Source organism: Castanea sativa, chromosome 7 (assembly GCF_040712315.1).
Source record: "Castanea sativa cultivar Marrone di Chiusa Pesio chromosome 7, ASM4071231v1".
Classification (NCBI taxonomy): Eukaryota; Viridiplantae; Streptophyta; class Magnoliopsida; order Fagales; family Fagaceae; genus Castanea; species Castanea sativa.
Window position 1 is genome coordinate 36,848,177 of NC_134019.1, and position 16,553 is coordinate 36,864,729.

The 16,553-nt window shown below is 31.5% G+C and overlaps 1 protein-coding gene across 1 annotated transcript; it reads right to left on the reverse strand.

Annotated features, from left to right (window-relative positions):
* Positions 1-363: 363 nt before the first annotated feature.
* On the reverse strand, positions 364-3,845 carry LOC142642445 (protein RADIALIS-like 4). Its single transcript, XM_075816793.1, has 2 exons — positions 3,066-3,845; positions 364-610 (listed from the first exon to the last, which is right to left on the reverse strand). Exons 1-2 carry the CDS (start codon positions 3,338-3,340, stop codon positions 583-585), a joined length of 303 nt encoding a protein of 100 aa, XP_075672908.1. The 5' UTR covers positions 3,341-3,845; the 3' UTR covers positions 364-582.
* Positions 3,846-16,553: the final 12,708 nt, after the last annotated feature.

A 16,553-nucleotide genomic window follows, 5' to 3' on the forward strand; every position in this document is an offset into this window, starting at 1 on the left:
GATCACGCTCGATATTCAATAATAGGAAGTTGGGCCCATTCTTAATTCTAGATTTGGATGGCCTTCGTACTCGGGCCAAAAGTATAAGGCCTACCCTGACTTTGTGATTTATCTTTTGACCCTAATCCAATCATTTTTGGGGTAAGTTGCGCTTGCTGGGCGGGCCTGGAAGGCCCATTTCTATCTTCTAGATTTGTTTTTTGGTACTAAATTTATATTTTTTCTTTTGAAGATATATAATATATGTTCAACATAACTGGATTGGAGTGGATTATGTTAAATTTTTGTCCTACTGACATGCGGCAGCAACTTCTTTTTTTTAAAAAGAACTAGGTAGTGATTTACTGGAAAGGTTGACAATAATTTTTTTTTATAAATAAAGATGGATATTTTATTACATTTAGGACGGTCCAATACCTTCACTAAGTAGCAGTGATACACATTGATACAGAATTCTCACAAAAAAAAAAAAAAAAAAAGGAAGAAGAAGAAGAAGAGAAAGATACACATTGATACACAGATTTAATTCTCATAAATCTGCTTTTAAACTTGAATAAAAGGTGGTTGTGGCTTGGACTTAGATCACCGCAGCTTAAGATACTTCAGAAGCCTGTATAGAAAGCAAGAAGTTATAAAGTAAGCTTATGAAAATACTTTATAAAAAAAGAAAAGAAAAGGAATTTCTAATTCTTTCAAGATCTCCAATTTATTAAGCATGCATTGTTCTTGCTATTCTATTTTCTTCTTGAACCAAAAACACTACCTTAGAGATTAAAGGTTCTCTCCCACATGACAACCGGATCACACTATAGGGTATAGGGTATATATATGTGTGATGGAACTATGGAAGTCTTGAAAAAAGTTTGGTTTTAACTAATTTGGAGTTATCTTGCTCCAATCCATGATATGATAATTAAAGAAATTATATGTGTACAATTTTAATCACATAATTTTTTTAATAAGTCATATGACTTGTCAAATCAGTTACTTAATTTTGGTGCAAGTATTTATCACTTATTGCATTTAGCCATCGAGAATTTTGTTAGTTTTATATTAAATGTGACACCACTTTTAATAAGATTTTTTTCAAATATAATAATTTTATAGAATATTGAACTTTAGACAACTGACAACTCCTTTTTTTTTTCTTTTTTAAAAAAGAAACTTATTATTTGAGAGATGGAGTATTATTTTGAATTTTGAATTAAATGAGATAATTCAATAATAAAACTTTCTAAAACTATAATTAAAAAACTTAAATCGTAATTTATTGCACACAATAACAGAAGTAAAATACTAAATCATTTTTTTTTCCTAGAATAAAATGCACAAGCATGAACAATTCGCATTTTTTACTAAAGAATATTCTTACAATGCTTTTAGGAGAAATAGAGAGTACCATAAATCGTAACGTAATTAATTGAAAAATAGAGTTCCATATTATCTTGAAGCCAAACTTTCTCCGAGACTTTGGCTTATTTTGTCACTTATGAGTGCTTTCCTTCCTTCCTTCTTTATTTTTCTATTAGCTAATTTAATTTTTTAAATTTATGTTCCTTTTGACAACTATATAATGCTGAAAAGCTGGCAAAATTTGCCAAACAGTATAAGTCTGAAAAAAATTTAGACAGATGGCATGCGTTCAAACTTTATTAGTTAGTTGGACTCTTTTTTAAAAATCGAGTACAGTAAAATCGACTTTCAGCCAAAATCGCCAAAATCGAGTTTAATATACTCGACTTCCTATCAAAAATTAGCTCTAAGATGGATAAAAAAGGAAGTCGAGTATAGTAAACTCGATTTTGGCTGGAATTTTGGCTGGAAGTCGATTTTGTTGTACTCGATTTTCAAAAAACAGTCCAACTAACTAATAAACTTTGAACGCATGCCATCCACCTAAAATCTTCCCAATATTATACTATTTGGCAAATTTTGCCCTGAAAAGCTATATAATGTTCCTTTTGACAGCTATTTTGTCACTCATGACACTTTTAGATGCTAATATGGGATTTTAATCCTTTTGGATTAAATGCTAAATTGTGTCACTATTATGAAGTAAAAATGAAATAAAATTAAAAGGCAGAGTGGAGGAGAGATTACTAAAGCAGAAGAGGATATGCATTTTGAAATACTATTTAGAGTATTGGAGAGAAGCATTATATGGTATATATACTAGTCCACAGAAGGTGAGGGAAAAAAAAATGATATACTTAATGACTTATAAATATGTATTCCTTTGATGCTCCTTGTGTACGAACCACTACTTTTTAATACATATCAAATTGGAATATATCTCATGTGGGCTTTCTTCTAATCAGGGACAGGATAAGAAGCTAAAGGAAATGTAGATTCTTTTGGTGGAATAAACAAGTTGTTTATGAAAGTGTGCAAAAGGGTTGGCTCCTAAGAAAATGAAGCAAAAGGGTGGACCACATTGGGTCAAAACTAGTAAAGATTTTGCTACCAATCTTTATAGTTTAGGCTGAATTTAGCCAATGGCCCTCTATCCTGCTCTGAAATCTTTTTTGTTAGGAACTATGCAGAGGATCATGAGCTGCATTATCAGATTAATCAATGATGATAGTCCTTTTATATCATGTTTATGTGTGAATCAATTAGCACATACGCCTATAGGTTGGATGTAAACTTTGGTGTAAACCCACAAAATTTCACAATTTATAGGATACTACTTTTATTATGATGAAGTAAATGACTTTGCTTTTATTATAACTATGGCTAACTTGAGACAAAAACGTTTAAAACCACTTTGAGTTTTACTTTTGGCCTTATTGAACTATACAAATTTGCAGACATGAGTTCCGCTATGATGCTAAATTCTAAAAAGTACTCTGAGGCCATAGACTAAATGGGACAGTGCATGCATGAGAAGTTAAAGGGGGGTCACACAAGAGATTCCTGTAATTACATGGTGCATGTAGAACAACAGACTAAACAAATTCAGAGAATTCAAGTCAAGTGCTCGAAAAGCCTTAAGACACTCATCATAGAAAGAAGAAAAGTTAAAAAGAATCTAGGTACTCATATAATTTTCATGAAGTCATTACCTCTCTTCTTCATCAATGTTGGCACTGCTTCCATTGGACCTGTACTTGGGAATAGGAACAAGACCAGACTCAATATGCCTGAGATCCTCTAAAAGGATTTCATAGTGCCTTTTCACTTCCTCAGTGGTTTTATTCCCACCCACAGCCTTGGCTACATTCTGCCACCGGTCAGGGGTGTCCTTATCATACAATGCTAGTGCTTTTTCAAACCTTTTGTTCTGCTCTGGTGTCCAAGAGGAGCTGGAGTTTTGCTTACTAAGCGAACTTGAAGCCATCAAAGTTGCTCTAAACTTTGTGCTTTCAATTCAAATCCTAAAGGAATGGTGAGAACTAGTAGCCGAAGGAGCAAGAACAAAAGAGAAGGCTTTGGGGATATGGTTCATGCAAGAGAAGAGACTGCCATGGATGCTTGCTCATGCTGTGCTTGCTTATAAAATGGTTTATAGGGTGGTGTGGTGGAGCCAGTTGGCGAATCTATTTTGTCAAAAGGTGGGTTGAGGTGTGACCCGTCTTCCTTTGGAACCACAAACGAAGCAGGACAAGGTTCAGCCACTAGGCAGAGGAGGAGGGGAATCAGTTTCAAAAGGAACGGCTTTCTGGGTTTTGTTTTTTTATGTGTTCCTAAGAAATTAAAGAATCTTTTTTCTTCGTTTATAATGCAAATATTGAATTTCCAAGGCTAAGCACTGAGGCTAGTTGCATAATACGTAGGCGGCCAATCCAACACCTCTTAGCCTAAAAAATCAGCAAAGTGGTGCAGTGTTTCTAATACCATATGATGGGTTAGGAGTAATACAATACTACAATTTGGAACACTTATTAAAGAGAGATCTCGAATCTTCTCCAAAAAAAAAAAAAAAAATAGGAGAGATCTCGAATCTATAAGGAAAAATAAAAAAACAAAACAAGGACTGCTGAAATTTTTATTAAAAATTGCACTTATAATTTTTATTTTACATTTTAGATATTTTTAAGGAGTAATAATACAGTAACAATTTCTCAGAAAAGATGAGTAATAATACAGTACTATAGTACTATAGGAATATAATAATAACGTACTATTTTCTTTCACATAATAATAAAATGGACCTCTCTAATTAAATTCATAGTAAGTTATACTATTCATGTGAAGTACAAGAGTAATAAGTCATTATTATACTCTCAAAGTATTATATAATTTTCGATTTTAAAGACTTAAAAAAAACTTAATTTCAAGAATTTATATGCTCTTATGAGAGGAACGATGACTCCTCTCTTTCTTTCTTTTTCGGTTGCTAAATTATGAATTTTATTAGGGAAAAAAGGGGGTTAGGGCCTGGGCCATCTATCATCTCTGCCTCCAAGATGTGGGTAGGAAGATTGGAGATGGGAAGGGCCTCACTACAATTACACAAAGGAGCCCAGGCACTGAGGCCATAAAAGCAGCACAATTGGCATCCTTTACAACAACAACAAAATGAGCCAAATGAAAGGATTGGGACTGGTGGTTTAATTTGGGGATGATGGAAGAGATGACCCAATGAGGTGTGACTGCAGAGTTTTGAATGGGTTCTATGCTATTGTCTAGAGCATCACCTTAAAAAACTTGTCTAACCCCATGTTAATGCCTCATTTGATAAAGGTATTTAAACAATGAAAACTGTTGTTTAAACACCACAACACATAGTTCTACACACTTTTTCACCTATACATATTTTCACAAAACTTAAACAACGTTACTAAAAATCTCTTACCAAACGGACCATTTTCCAAGCATAGATAAATTTTCCCAAATGATCACTGCACACAAGTTGTTTGGTCAAATTGCAGCATCAATGTTGGACTCCTTTTGTAGAAGGGGAAATCTTCTCCTTAATTTTCAAACATAGATAATTCTAAATAGATTCTAAATCATACTCCTACTATATGATATATAAAGACTCAATTTAGACTAAAATAATACTCTTAAATAAAAATAATAATAATAAAAGTGTAATTTAAAGAAAATGAAAGGTACCTTAGAAAATTTATAACGTCAATATCCTTCTTCACTTTTTATTTAAAAAGTTAATACATTTCTTTCATTTCAAACAAAATTTTCAAAACTATCCTCTATAATTAATAATTTGGGGAAAGAAAAGTATTGAATTTTTAAATAAAGTGACCGGTATGTTAGGAAATGTATTGATCTATTTTTCAAAAAATATTTCATTTTGAGACATATTAAAATAGAACATAAGACTATCATTTCAAGACTAGGGAGTATTACTTTTTTTGATGAACAACTAGGGAGTACTACATTTACAGAAAAAAAAAAGAGTACAAAATTTAAAAATAAAAAGTAAAATATTTTAAAAATTAAAATTAAAAGTAAAAGTAAAAAATTAAAAAACAAAAAAAGTAGGGGGAGGCAGGGGGCTGGCAAGCGCATATGTCAAGAAGGTTACTACTACTTACTAGACATACCAAACAAGGAAAAATAAAGATAAAGGTTCTCCACTGATTGGACTGGCATGCCAATTTTGACATTTCTGTTTCCTATCCTCTGCCGGCAACACAATTATTTTCAATCTTTGACAAGAGTTTGCAATTATACCCTAGTAAGCCTCTGTTATCTACTGTCACAGGCTATAAGGTTTTTCTTTATAATAATAAAAATGTCTATTTGTGTGAATTATTTTATACAGTTTTACACGTATACACGTGAGAAAGTGAACTAATCAAGATTTTTAAAATTGTGTAAAATAATGTGTTAAACAACAAATTTAACCCTTTTGATAATTGGGAATGGCCGGATAGAGGGATTTGAATTTTTGAGATCTCGGTTGAGACTTTTATCACAACTAAACTCTCTTGTCTTCTCCCCTGTTTCTTCTTGTATTCCATTGATCAGGTCTTAGAGCTGTTCACAATGGATTCTATGTACTCTTACCCTTTCCAGTCCATTCTTTTAAAATTTCGTTTCTCACTCATTTCACTTATGGGTTAATTAATGTTTCTGGACTAAGCATGTATTATCTTGAATCTTCTTAGTAAAGTAATAACATTAATTATGACAATAGTGTCTTATACTATTCTTTTCTATGTCAGACTCACTCAACTCAAAATATTTTGGACTTTGTTCTAGTTTCTCAAGCTGTGGTGATCACTGACAAATCTTTTGGACACAGAACAAACTGCCAAGAACTCATGCAGAGTTGATTTTTTTATATATATATTTTTTTCAGCTTTAGATCTTGGAAATGGGTTTTCGAATCTCTGTCCTGAACAACATTCCAAATGGTTCTAGCTGGATGCCTTTAACCGTACCATGATTTTTTTTTTTTGGCAAAAGTAGAATGATATCTATAATAAGTTGTTTGCTTCTGCATGTATTTTGTAGAGTCAACATGTGAGGCTGGCTTTCTTATTGGATACGAGGGTGATTTTGTGTCAGCTGATTGGTGGGTGAAGTTTCAACCAAGCAGTACTACTGACTCTGCATGTCTAGCTAGAAGCTAAATTCATCAAAAGTGGTGTATGACAAGGTCAATTATGTGTGATGATAATTTATGAATATGCCATATACATATATACTCAAATCACCTTTTTTTTTTTTTCTTCTTATTTATCAAAATAAAGAAAATCACTTTTTTTCTTCTTATAAATTGAATAGGGTAAGATAAGATGGTTAAAGGCCCTAAAGCACCATCAACATATATTATATTAGGTTAAGAATCTTGTAGTTTTATTGATAATATTCTTTTGTTATCAATGGAGATCTTTAGGGCTTTAAAAAAAATTGTGATCAGCGTTCAGCAATGGCTGTGATGCTGGCAATTGAAGACTAAAGACATTAGTGGTGGTGGTGGTGGTGATTGGCTAGCAGATAATAAGGGTGGAGGTTTGGTTGATAAGTTTTAGATGAGATGGAAAATGGTTTAATGGAAAATGAAAGCTTAAACCAATTTCTACCCTAAATGCTTTTATTTTATAGTCAACCGAAAAGCAATTTTTAAATAACTAACATTTTCCGTCGTCCCAAACACTAATAAATACAAAAATTATTTTCAGGAAATTAATTTCCGTTAAACCAAACATAGCCATAAGTGCAAAACACCAAATGATATCGTTCAGTCTTGTGGCCTTTGACATCAGAGTTAGTTACAAATCCAAAAGGTTGTTGACATTCTATTAGTGACCGAGAAAGTTTGTTATATTTGTTAGAAGAGATTTTAATTCTGTAAATATGAGATTAGTAGTAATGGGGTGTTGTATAAACAATACTCTGTGCAATATTTTATTTTAAGCAATGTCAATAATATCTTGAATATTTCCTTTCTCTTAAATCTTTCTTTTTCTCTCTATTTTTATGTTCTTGTTTGAAGCTAAGATTATACAGTTTGCTTGTAATTGATATATATATATATATATATATATATATATATATATATATATATATATATATATATATAGAGGAAGATTGAGATTTTATTCATAACTAAAAGTAGAAGATACATCCTAGAGAAGAGCTTGTTCTTTAAAATAAGGTTCTCTTCAATCCAAACAGAAAAATCAACAATGCCTAAAGCATAATTTGCTAGTAAATGAGTAGAAACATTCTCAATCCTACATACATAGGCGATTTCAACACAACGAAATTCATGCAAGAAATCTAAGATTTTTCTATATATGAGATTAGTTAAAATTACATCCACCTGAGTTATATATTTTTTAAACCATTATTTTTTTTATTAGATCTAATTATAAAATAAAAAATAAAAACATACTAATAACCTTGCCATCAACATTTTAGAAATTGGTGATATAAAAGCATTAAGTAAATAAATAAAAATATATTAAAAAAAATAGAACTCCACCCAGTCTTCTTTTTGGTGACAAACAAGCTACATAATATTAATTATTTCTTTAATAGATTTTTTAGGTAATTTCCAACAGATATCTTAATGAACCATAGCTAAAAGATGCAATGGTCCAAATCCAATAACCCTTTCGGACTGATATGCACGCAAATATCCCATGTAAAATGAAGCATGTGGCCCCAATTAATTTCTCATGGCCTGTTTCTGTTAACGTGTCTGCTATGTTTAAGATGTACATCAATTATGATTTCTAAGTTCTAACTGTCATGGCTAATCAACAAAAAGTTCTAACAGTCATGTAATCAGCTAATCAGCTTATATATATAATTAAATTGTGATTTTCATTCAATCAACTACACCAAAATCTTAAACGTTTAGAAACTAAAGGGTATTTTGATGGCATCCCAAAATATTTTACCATTCTCTCATATTTATATGGGTTTTATGTGAATCATTTATATGTCTTATGTATGAGATTCACATGCAAGGTCAACCTTTACGTAAAATGAAGGTGGAAGTACACTAGATATACTAAATAATTTCATGACCTACATCAACTATACCAGTTTTGAGATAATATAAATGCTCATTTCAACATGCTAGTTGAAACAGAAATGAACTCACGTTAGAGTTTAAGTGATAGTCTAATGCATGGTTCGAACCTCTCCTTTCCCTCCCCCACTATCTAACCATCTAAAAATAAAAAAAAATAAAAAAAAGAGCTCACACTATTGCAATCATTCTTTCGTCGATATACCTGCTAGCATGTCATTGTGTGTTTTTGAATCAATTAATTTTCATTAGCTTATTTTCCAAACTGATGGATTCATAATATGTTGGAATTAGTGCCGGATTTACCAATTGCTTACTCCAAATTTCTTTGCTAATTAATTATTCAATGGGGATAATAAAAATTTAATCATGTAGTGGAATGGATCAAATTTGTAGCTAAAGAAGCTACCACTACCATAGTTTGCAAATGATGATAAAACGGTTTCTTGCATATTTCTTCATTTTCTTCTCAGAGCCAATTAATTACCTTTGGCCCAACAAGGGTTGTTCTCAGAAAATGCTATCCAATCATATGATGCCATGAGAAGCAAGACATGGTGTTTTGATTGATATATATCAAAACACAAATATATGTTCTGTGGTTAAGATTTGTCAACTATCTCAATCGAATGTCAATGATTGAAAATCATGCAAAAATGGACTATATATAACAAATTGGTCTAGTAGTTGCATGTTATTTCAAATTGATAGGAATAGTTGGGGGTTGATCATTTGATGAGAGGCTGAACAAGTAGACCTTGTCATGAAAAATGGTCCTCCAACTTTGATATTTTATCGTCAACATCTTAAACCAATCTTAGAAAACTTCCATTCATGGCCTATTTTTCTTTGAAGAGAAGGTAGTACTAAATGCTTAGTGGTCCTTCCAAACAACTTGGAAGGTTCCTAAAAAAGTTTAAAAAGTGTGTATCATGCATGCACTACGAGTAACTCTCATTTTCAAGAATCATTATCCCCATGTTTATGGACCAAGAAAATGCAAAAGAAACTGTGACTTTTCAAGAGCCTAAGGAAGTGTCGTGTGGGCGATGTGTATATGAGGATAAGCAGAAAGACGTGATAGTCTTGAATACCAAGCAATGGGAATCATACACACTAGCACTCACTTCGTAGGAGATAGATAGATATTTTTCTATGAGCAAGTTGGGGTATAGATTTATAATGTGTGATAAAGGAAAAAGATAAAAAGAAAAGGTGAATTGTGAGCGCAGAAAGCTAAAAAAAATCGCACCAAATTGATAATTTTTCTGTGGCTTTAGTTGATCCCAAAAGATATAGTGTGAAAAGATGATGACGGTTTGTTGAGAGGGTAAAAGACAAGCTGTACGTGGTTTTTCTATAGATTCAAAGTTGTGGTTATACCATTTTTGGTCTGTACGTTTCAGAAATTTGGATTTTCACGTTTCACGTTTTCCTTTTTTTATTATTTTTTTTAGAAGAGCGTTAATGCTTTTTCAGAAAATCCGTGCATTGATTACCGAGCCTACCATTTTTTTTTCAACAAAATTTTTATTAAAAATATGTCTTACATTACTATTCAAAAATTTAAAAATTATATTTTTTCAATAAGTCCTGTGCACTGTTTACGAGACTCACAAACTACTTTTTTCAACAAAATTTTTATTAAAAATGGGTTCCACGGTACTATTCACACATTTAAAAATTATTTTGCTACAGTATTTTCAGTTTTTAACAAAATAAGTAGTATTCAAACACACACTTACTAGGCAGTAGATTAATGACTTAGCAACGATGGTATAGGAAATTTATAGAGCAGGTTATTTGCTCAAAAAATCTTTTGCTTATTTTCAGAATAAACCAAAGTATTACGAAATTCAAAATTGCATGGTAACCCTGTAAATCTTTGCAAGCCAATAAGAAAATTGTTGAATATGTTTCATGTACCATATGATACGTTATTAGAATGGAAAACAAAAAGAGAAAGAGCACCTAATCAATAAGTCCAGAGCCACAAAATTTTGCATATCAAATGTTTCATAACTATGAGGTACGTAGTAAATTGTTCATCAATAAAAATTTACCAACACAACTATTGTAAAAATTGTTGTATTCACCACCGCACACTCTTGGTGCGATGATCACTCCACAAGTATAAGTACTTGTGGGGTGTAGGGGGCAAGGGTCGGGGTTCAAGTCTCCAGGAGGGAGTTTCATACACATATACACTTAGATTAGGTTAGAGCAGAATTCTATCTTGTATAAAAAAAAAAATTGTTGTATTCATAACGTTACTCTAAGTGTTCGTTTGACAAAAACTAATTTTGTAAACTTATTTTACTATCCAATTTATTTTTGCTATTATTTATGGATCTCACTATACTATTTCAGTTAAATTTTATCTTTGTCTACAGTATTTTCAGCAAAAAGTCTTTAGTTTCAGCAAAATAAGCGATACCCTAAGGGTCTGTTTGGATACCGCTTATTACTGAAAATTGAAAACTTATTGCTAAAAACACTGTAGCAAAATAATTTTTAAATGTGTGAATAATGCTGTGAGACTCAATTTTAATTTAACATTTGCTGAAATCCGTACTTGCGGGTTTTGTAAATAGTTCACGGGACTCACAGAAGAAACGCCAAACGCAGACTGTTTCATTTTTCAGTGCAATCCAAACTCAACCTAATTATAATATATCTACTTAAATATGAAATTTATGTATCACCTGCGAAAAGGTATACACAACTGAGTTCATACTGCCGACTGAAGAGTGAAGAAGCTAGCAATGACCAGACTAAACAAACATTACAAGACAAACACTAACATCAACAACACATGAAGTAAAACAAACTAGCTAAAGTTTTATTTGCAGATAACTCTACGAGATGAGACAAAACCCATAGAATTCAGGCATTGTAGCAAAAAAGTAGGGCATACAGACAGATTGGTCGGATATGAAAATAATTGAGGTTAAAGTCAGTACTAAACTACTGCAGGCAATGATTTAACAATTAAATTTACACTTCTTGTGAAATGCTAAATACCATATACCTTGTAATTTTAAGGCATATGAATCTGCTAAATGTTAAAAGTGTCCATTTCATGGTTCACGTTATCTCTATTTCAAAAGTCCATTATAAAAATTGATAGTTAGCCCACTGGGCTTAGGCCCATTGTATTGTACTTATCATGGAGATTTGGGCTGGTAGATTGTAATTGGAATCACTGAAACTGGGCTGCACTATCCCAATGATACACACAGCATTGATTCCCTAAAGGCCTATTTTACTCATCCACAAAGTATTTCAGTTCTGCTCTCTGTGCAAGCCCAATTAGGTTGGTTTCGGGGATTTTTTTTTTTTTTAATTGGTTTAGTAAATAATCAAACAGATCAAATCCCTACTAAAATAAGCACACCAAACTGAAACTTGCAGGTGATAGGTTTGGATTTTCAGTCTGGGCCTATATTGTTATTTCCATTTGGACTTTTTTTTTTTTTTTTTTGAGGAAAAATTTGGACTGTTTATTTTGAATGAATTGAAAATAGTTTTGGGCTAATTATTTGGACCTTCATTCAAACGAAAATAATATAAAATATTTCCGGCTGGTTCGGATTGATCAGGTTGAAGTTGAACCATTGAGCTTTATGGTCTAATTCTGGCTCTGGTAAAAGCTTGAAATAATTTTTGAGCGCAACCAAATTTGACTACAACTCACATTAAAAAAAAAAAAAAAATTTACATGGCTACATATTTTTAAAATTTAACCATTAAAATGTATGTTTTTTATATTCTTAATATGCATTTCAAATTTTGTGCTAATAAGATATTATTTAATATTTGATTTATAAGCTTAAACTTGAAATTTAAACATTTAATTGATGACATAGTTATAAACCTTTGATTTTCTCAAAATTTTGCAAGCATAGAGAATATAAGAAGAAAATGCAATCAAATAGTAGATTCGACAAAATTCACATCCAATAAAAAGATATTAAATGGAGTTATAGCTATTAGCTAAAACTAAGTTTGAAATAAAATTTTGTCCATTTGAGCATGCATTCATTGTCTAAAGTTGTTGAAGGCCTAAATGGGCCAAATCAACTATGAAAAATGGGGTCAGGCCATTGCACCTCTCATAGTTGTTAAAACTTAAAATCCAAATCAAGATTGTAAGATTTGAGATCCTAAAACAATCTTGATCATATTATAGGATCTTCAATTAGTAGAATCCAGATTTGATCTAGATCCAAATAGTGGGATTGGTAGGATTGCGAATTGCGATCCTATCAAGATCACACCCACTCCTAATTTTAATATATTGTAGATTATTATACTTATTTTCTACTAAAAAAATTTCATCACCTATGTTGATAATAATTGAATACAATCATATTGAGAGTTTTGTAACTCATTGACATAACCCGATTCTCTCATTAAGAAGAATTTGGATTCAAATATATTATTATTGGCACCGATAAGTTGCTTGAAGTAACTCACACGTAACTTGGGACCTCTCCTTTCATGTTGAGCAGAGTTGACATTGCTATATATCACAACCAGAAACCAGAAGAGAATGTAACATTATTCATCCATCAAATGTCACCTATAGTTTCCTCCTTATGTTTACTTCTTAAATACGGAAGTGACTCAAAAATCTGTCTCTCTCTCTCTCTCTCTCTCTCTCTATGAAAGTATAATATATATAAAAACAAGTAACTCATTACAGCTGGCTCTCTCAAAGCCATATTGACTTTACTTACATCCAAACAAGCACCATCATAATCTTGAAGGACTAATTTTTCACCCCCACCATTGTTTCGGTTGGGTACCCCCACGTTTAAATTTACGATGTCCAATCAAATGCCAAAGTATGTCCTACCATGAATTCCAAAGCAATCGCCAATCGACACATCTTTTTTTTTTTCTCGTCACAATATCATCACATCTTATAATGCATGAAGTCTGAAGGAATTATTAAAGGAGATGATACTTCAGAAACTAGGAAGAAAACTATTTTTACATTGCACTATTTATGAAAAGTGTACATTGCGGTTATAAGAATTGTACACTTTCTCCTAAAGTGGTAAATATTAGACACATTTTTGTCTATAATGTACTCTTTACCTGATACTATTTGTGTAGACTAATCAATAGTCATTTATCATTTAACATCATAACCCCCCGGGAAAGTAGTTAATTAGAAAAAGTTAGGAGAGAAGTTCACTTACTTTTCTCTCAAAGAGAGAGAGAGAGAGAGAGAGAGAGAAAGAGAGGGAGACATACGAAGACCCTTAGTTAAGAGTCTTATAGTTCAATTGATATTTTTTAATATTTTTAACGGAGATATTTAAGGTTTAAATCTACCTCCTTTATTTATCCAATAAATAAATAAAAATGAAGGCCTTATACGTGGTGAATTAAATGTCATTGTCACGCATTATCAACTACTATTTTTATGATGCAATTAGCAAATAAAAGTTGGTATATATGTTTTTCTAGCTAGTCTCTATGTGTCGGAACAAATTAGTCAAAGATTTTGTTGGGAATCTAACTAACCTTTTTTATTTTCCTTATAATAAATTGGAAGGGAAATCAAAATCCATGTTTTTTATATGTGAAGAACTAGGTACGTAATACCATTGAGGCAAAACAGTTCTTAATAAGAATCTAACAGCATCTAATTACAATAGTCTTTCTTTTTAAAAAATAAAAATAAAAACTGTAAGTTTTGAAATAGATTTCCTTTTTCCTGTATAGATATAGCATGATTTCCTTGATTGATGTGAATCTCTTAATTCTCTTCTAAGTAATGGTTATATTCTCCTTCTAAGTGTCTCATTAGTAAATTAGTGATTTGGTTTGGTGGGAGCCAAGTATTTGATTACAGCTATATATGTGGATTTCAATCAATGAGGATCAGTGTTCTGCCTTGATTGAGTGCCTTTCCTACCACTGGTGCTGAGGAAAGCCATATTGCAGATGGGATAAGTAGGTAGGTTTAATGGTCAACTGTTCAATCATTAGGTCTTGTGGATCAAATCTAATATACATTATCAACTTGGGATTCAGGCCAAAAGAGATATTCACCCATTAATTTTCAACTGGAAAAATTATGAGTTAAGTATAAAGTATGACTGTCCCCATTAGAATTTGCCATGGTTGCTGATAAATTGATCAGCACTTCACTTTGCTTAATTAGTGAGTAATTGCAAACTATTGATTATATTATTGATCATACCAATGTTTGTCATTTACCACCCAAAAAAAAAAAAAACCCTCAAGTGTGTGACCATATAATACTCTATAGGTAATTGCAGTGAACTTTTAGGTTTTTCATTATTACACTCGTCTTCTTTCTAGTTTGGAATAAAACATTCACTTTTTCTACAATGCAAAATATTTATACTTGCTTCCTTCAGATGATTGAAAACAAGCTTTAAAATTCTTGATTTTTATTTTTTACCCTCTATTTAACTATTATCTATACCTTCTATGATAGAAAACTCTGAATTTTTAAAAGATTTATTTTTCAGATTTATTTTAATTTTTTTTTCATTTAGGAAAAGTCGGTGCAAAGTTTGTATTTTAAAAGAGATGAATGTTTTATTCCAAACTAATAGAGATGTGGGTGTAATAATGAAAATCTTAGGAGAGGTCAGTGCAATTTTCTCCCTTTTTTATATTGGTATTTTCCTTGATAATTTTATTATAGCTACGTCAATAAATAAAAAATGTATATGGAAAAAAATAATAGTAAACAATTACAAGTTTACTCTCTATACAAATATATGTATAGAGACAAAGAAAGCCAAGTTGATACTTGACACCGATGGGTCACTGATAGGTTAGGTACAGATGGGTTTTGGAGGGGAACATAAGTAAAGAATGAAATGGTGCATAGAGGCTCATTGATGGTCCAAAAATGAAATGTGGTGGTTTTGTGTCTAGCAGAAGTGGGAACAAACCCATATGGTATGGTGAATATTGGTGAGAGAGAGAGAGACAAAGATCCTCCAAACACTGCTGCAAATCCATGGTTTCGTTCTTCACCATCACTCATCCTCCTCACCCGGATATATAATCCTTAATTTCTTCTGTACAAAATCTTCATTAATTGGGGACTTTTTATATAAAGTCGGCTCCATTAATATCTTCTGTACAAAATCCTCATTTTCAACTATATGATATCACTTGGGGACTTTTTATGTCTATGTTCTTAATGTTATCCCAAAACCTTCATGTGATAATGTCTCTTACATTCGTTACTAGTTTAACATCTCACCAAACTCAATTAATTTATAAGAGAAGGGATTTCCTTCTTCTCAAAAAAAAAAGAAAAAGAAAAAAAGAAGAAGAGGAAAATGGGCTTCCTTCATTTCATGTCTTTAATTTTGGGAGCACCATTTACTTCTTCTTTTTCTTTTTCTTTTTTTTGAGCGGAAGCATTTAACACAATTTCTTGTAGGGCCTTTGTTGATGTCTAATGGGTGGGTATATAACTATGTATTGACAATTTACATTTTACAACACCACCCAAAAAAAAAAAAAAAAAAAAAAGGAAAAAATATAAATTTCATTAGTTAAGTTTGATCAATTTTGGTAATTTAAGTTTCATTTTTGTCATTTTGATTATGCTAAGTTCACATTTTTTGTCACTGTTAGTCGTCCTTTTATCCATAACTCCCGTTAACTATTAAAAGAATTAAGACTAATGAAAAAGGCAAAAATACAAATTATACACAATAAGTTTGGTCAATTGTCATTTTGCCCATGTAAATTTTATTTTTTGTTATTTGGTTATGTAATTTCACGTTTATAGTCATTATTAATCCTTAACAAAAAATTTTAAGCGGAATGGAAGAAGGACTACTAATAGTGACAACAAATATATATGAACTTACAGAATCAAAATTAATGATAATTGACCAAACTTAATGGGTAATTTGCATTTTTTTTTCATAAAGAAAAAAAAAAGTGATTGATAGAATAAGAAAAAGACAATAAGAATTTTTGTTAAATCATTTCATTCCTTGTCTTCAACCCATCAAACTAATGACCATAGGAAGTGTTAGCTTGGAATTAGATCAATTCCCAAACTTTTCCATCGATACCC

Bases quoted from the DNA above. Each gene is read 5' to 3' on its own strand.
- LOC142642445 (XM_075816793.1), bottom strand. From the start codon at position 3,340: ATGGCTTCAAGTTCGCTTAGTAAGCAAAACTCCAGCTCCTCTTGGACA. The intron at 611-3,065 runs GTAATGACTTCA...CTTTCTATACAG, and splicing joins AACATTGATGAAGAAGAGAG to GCTTCTGAAGTATCTTAAGC.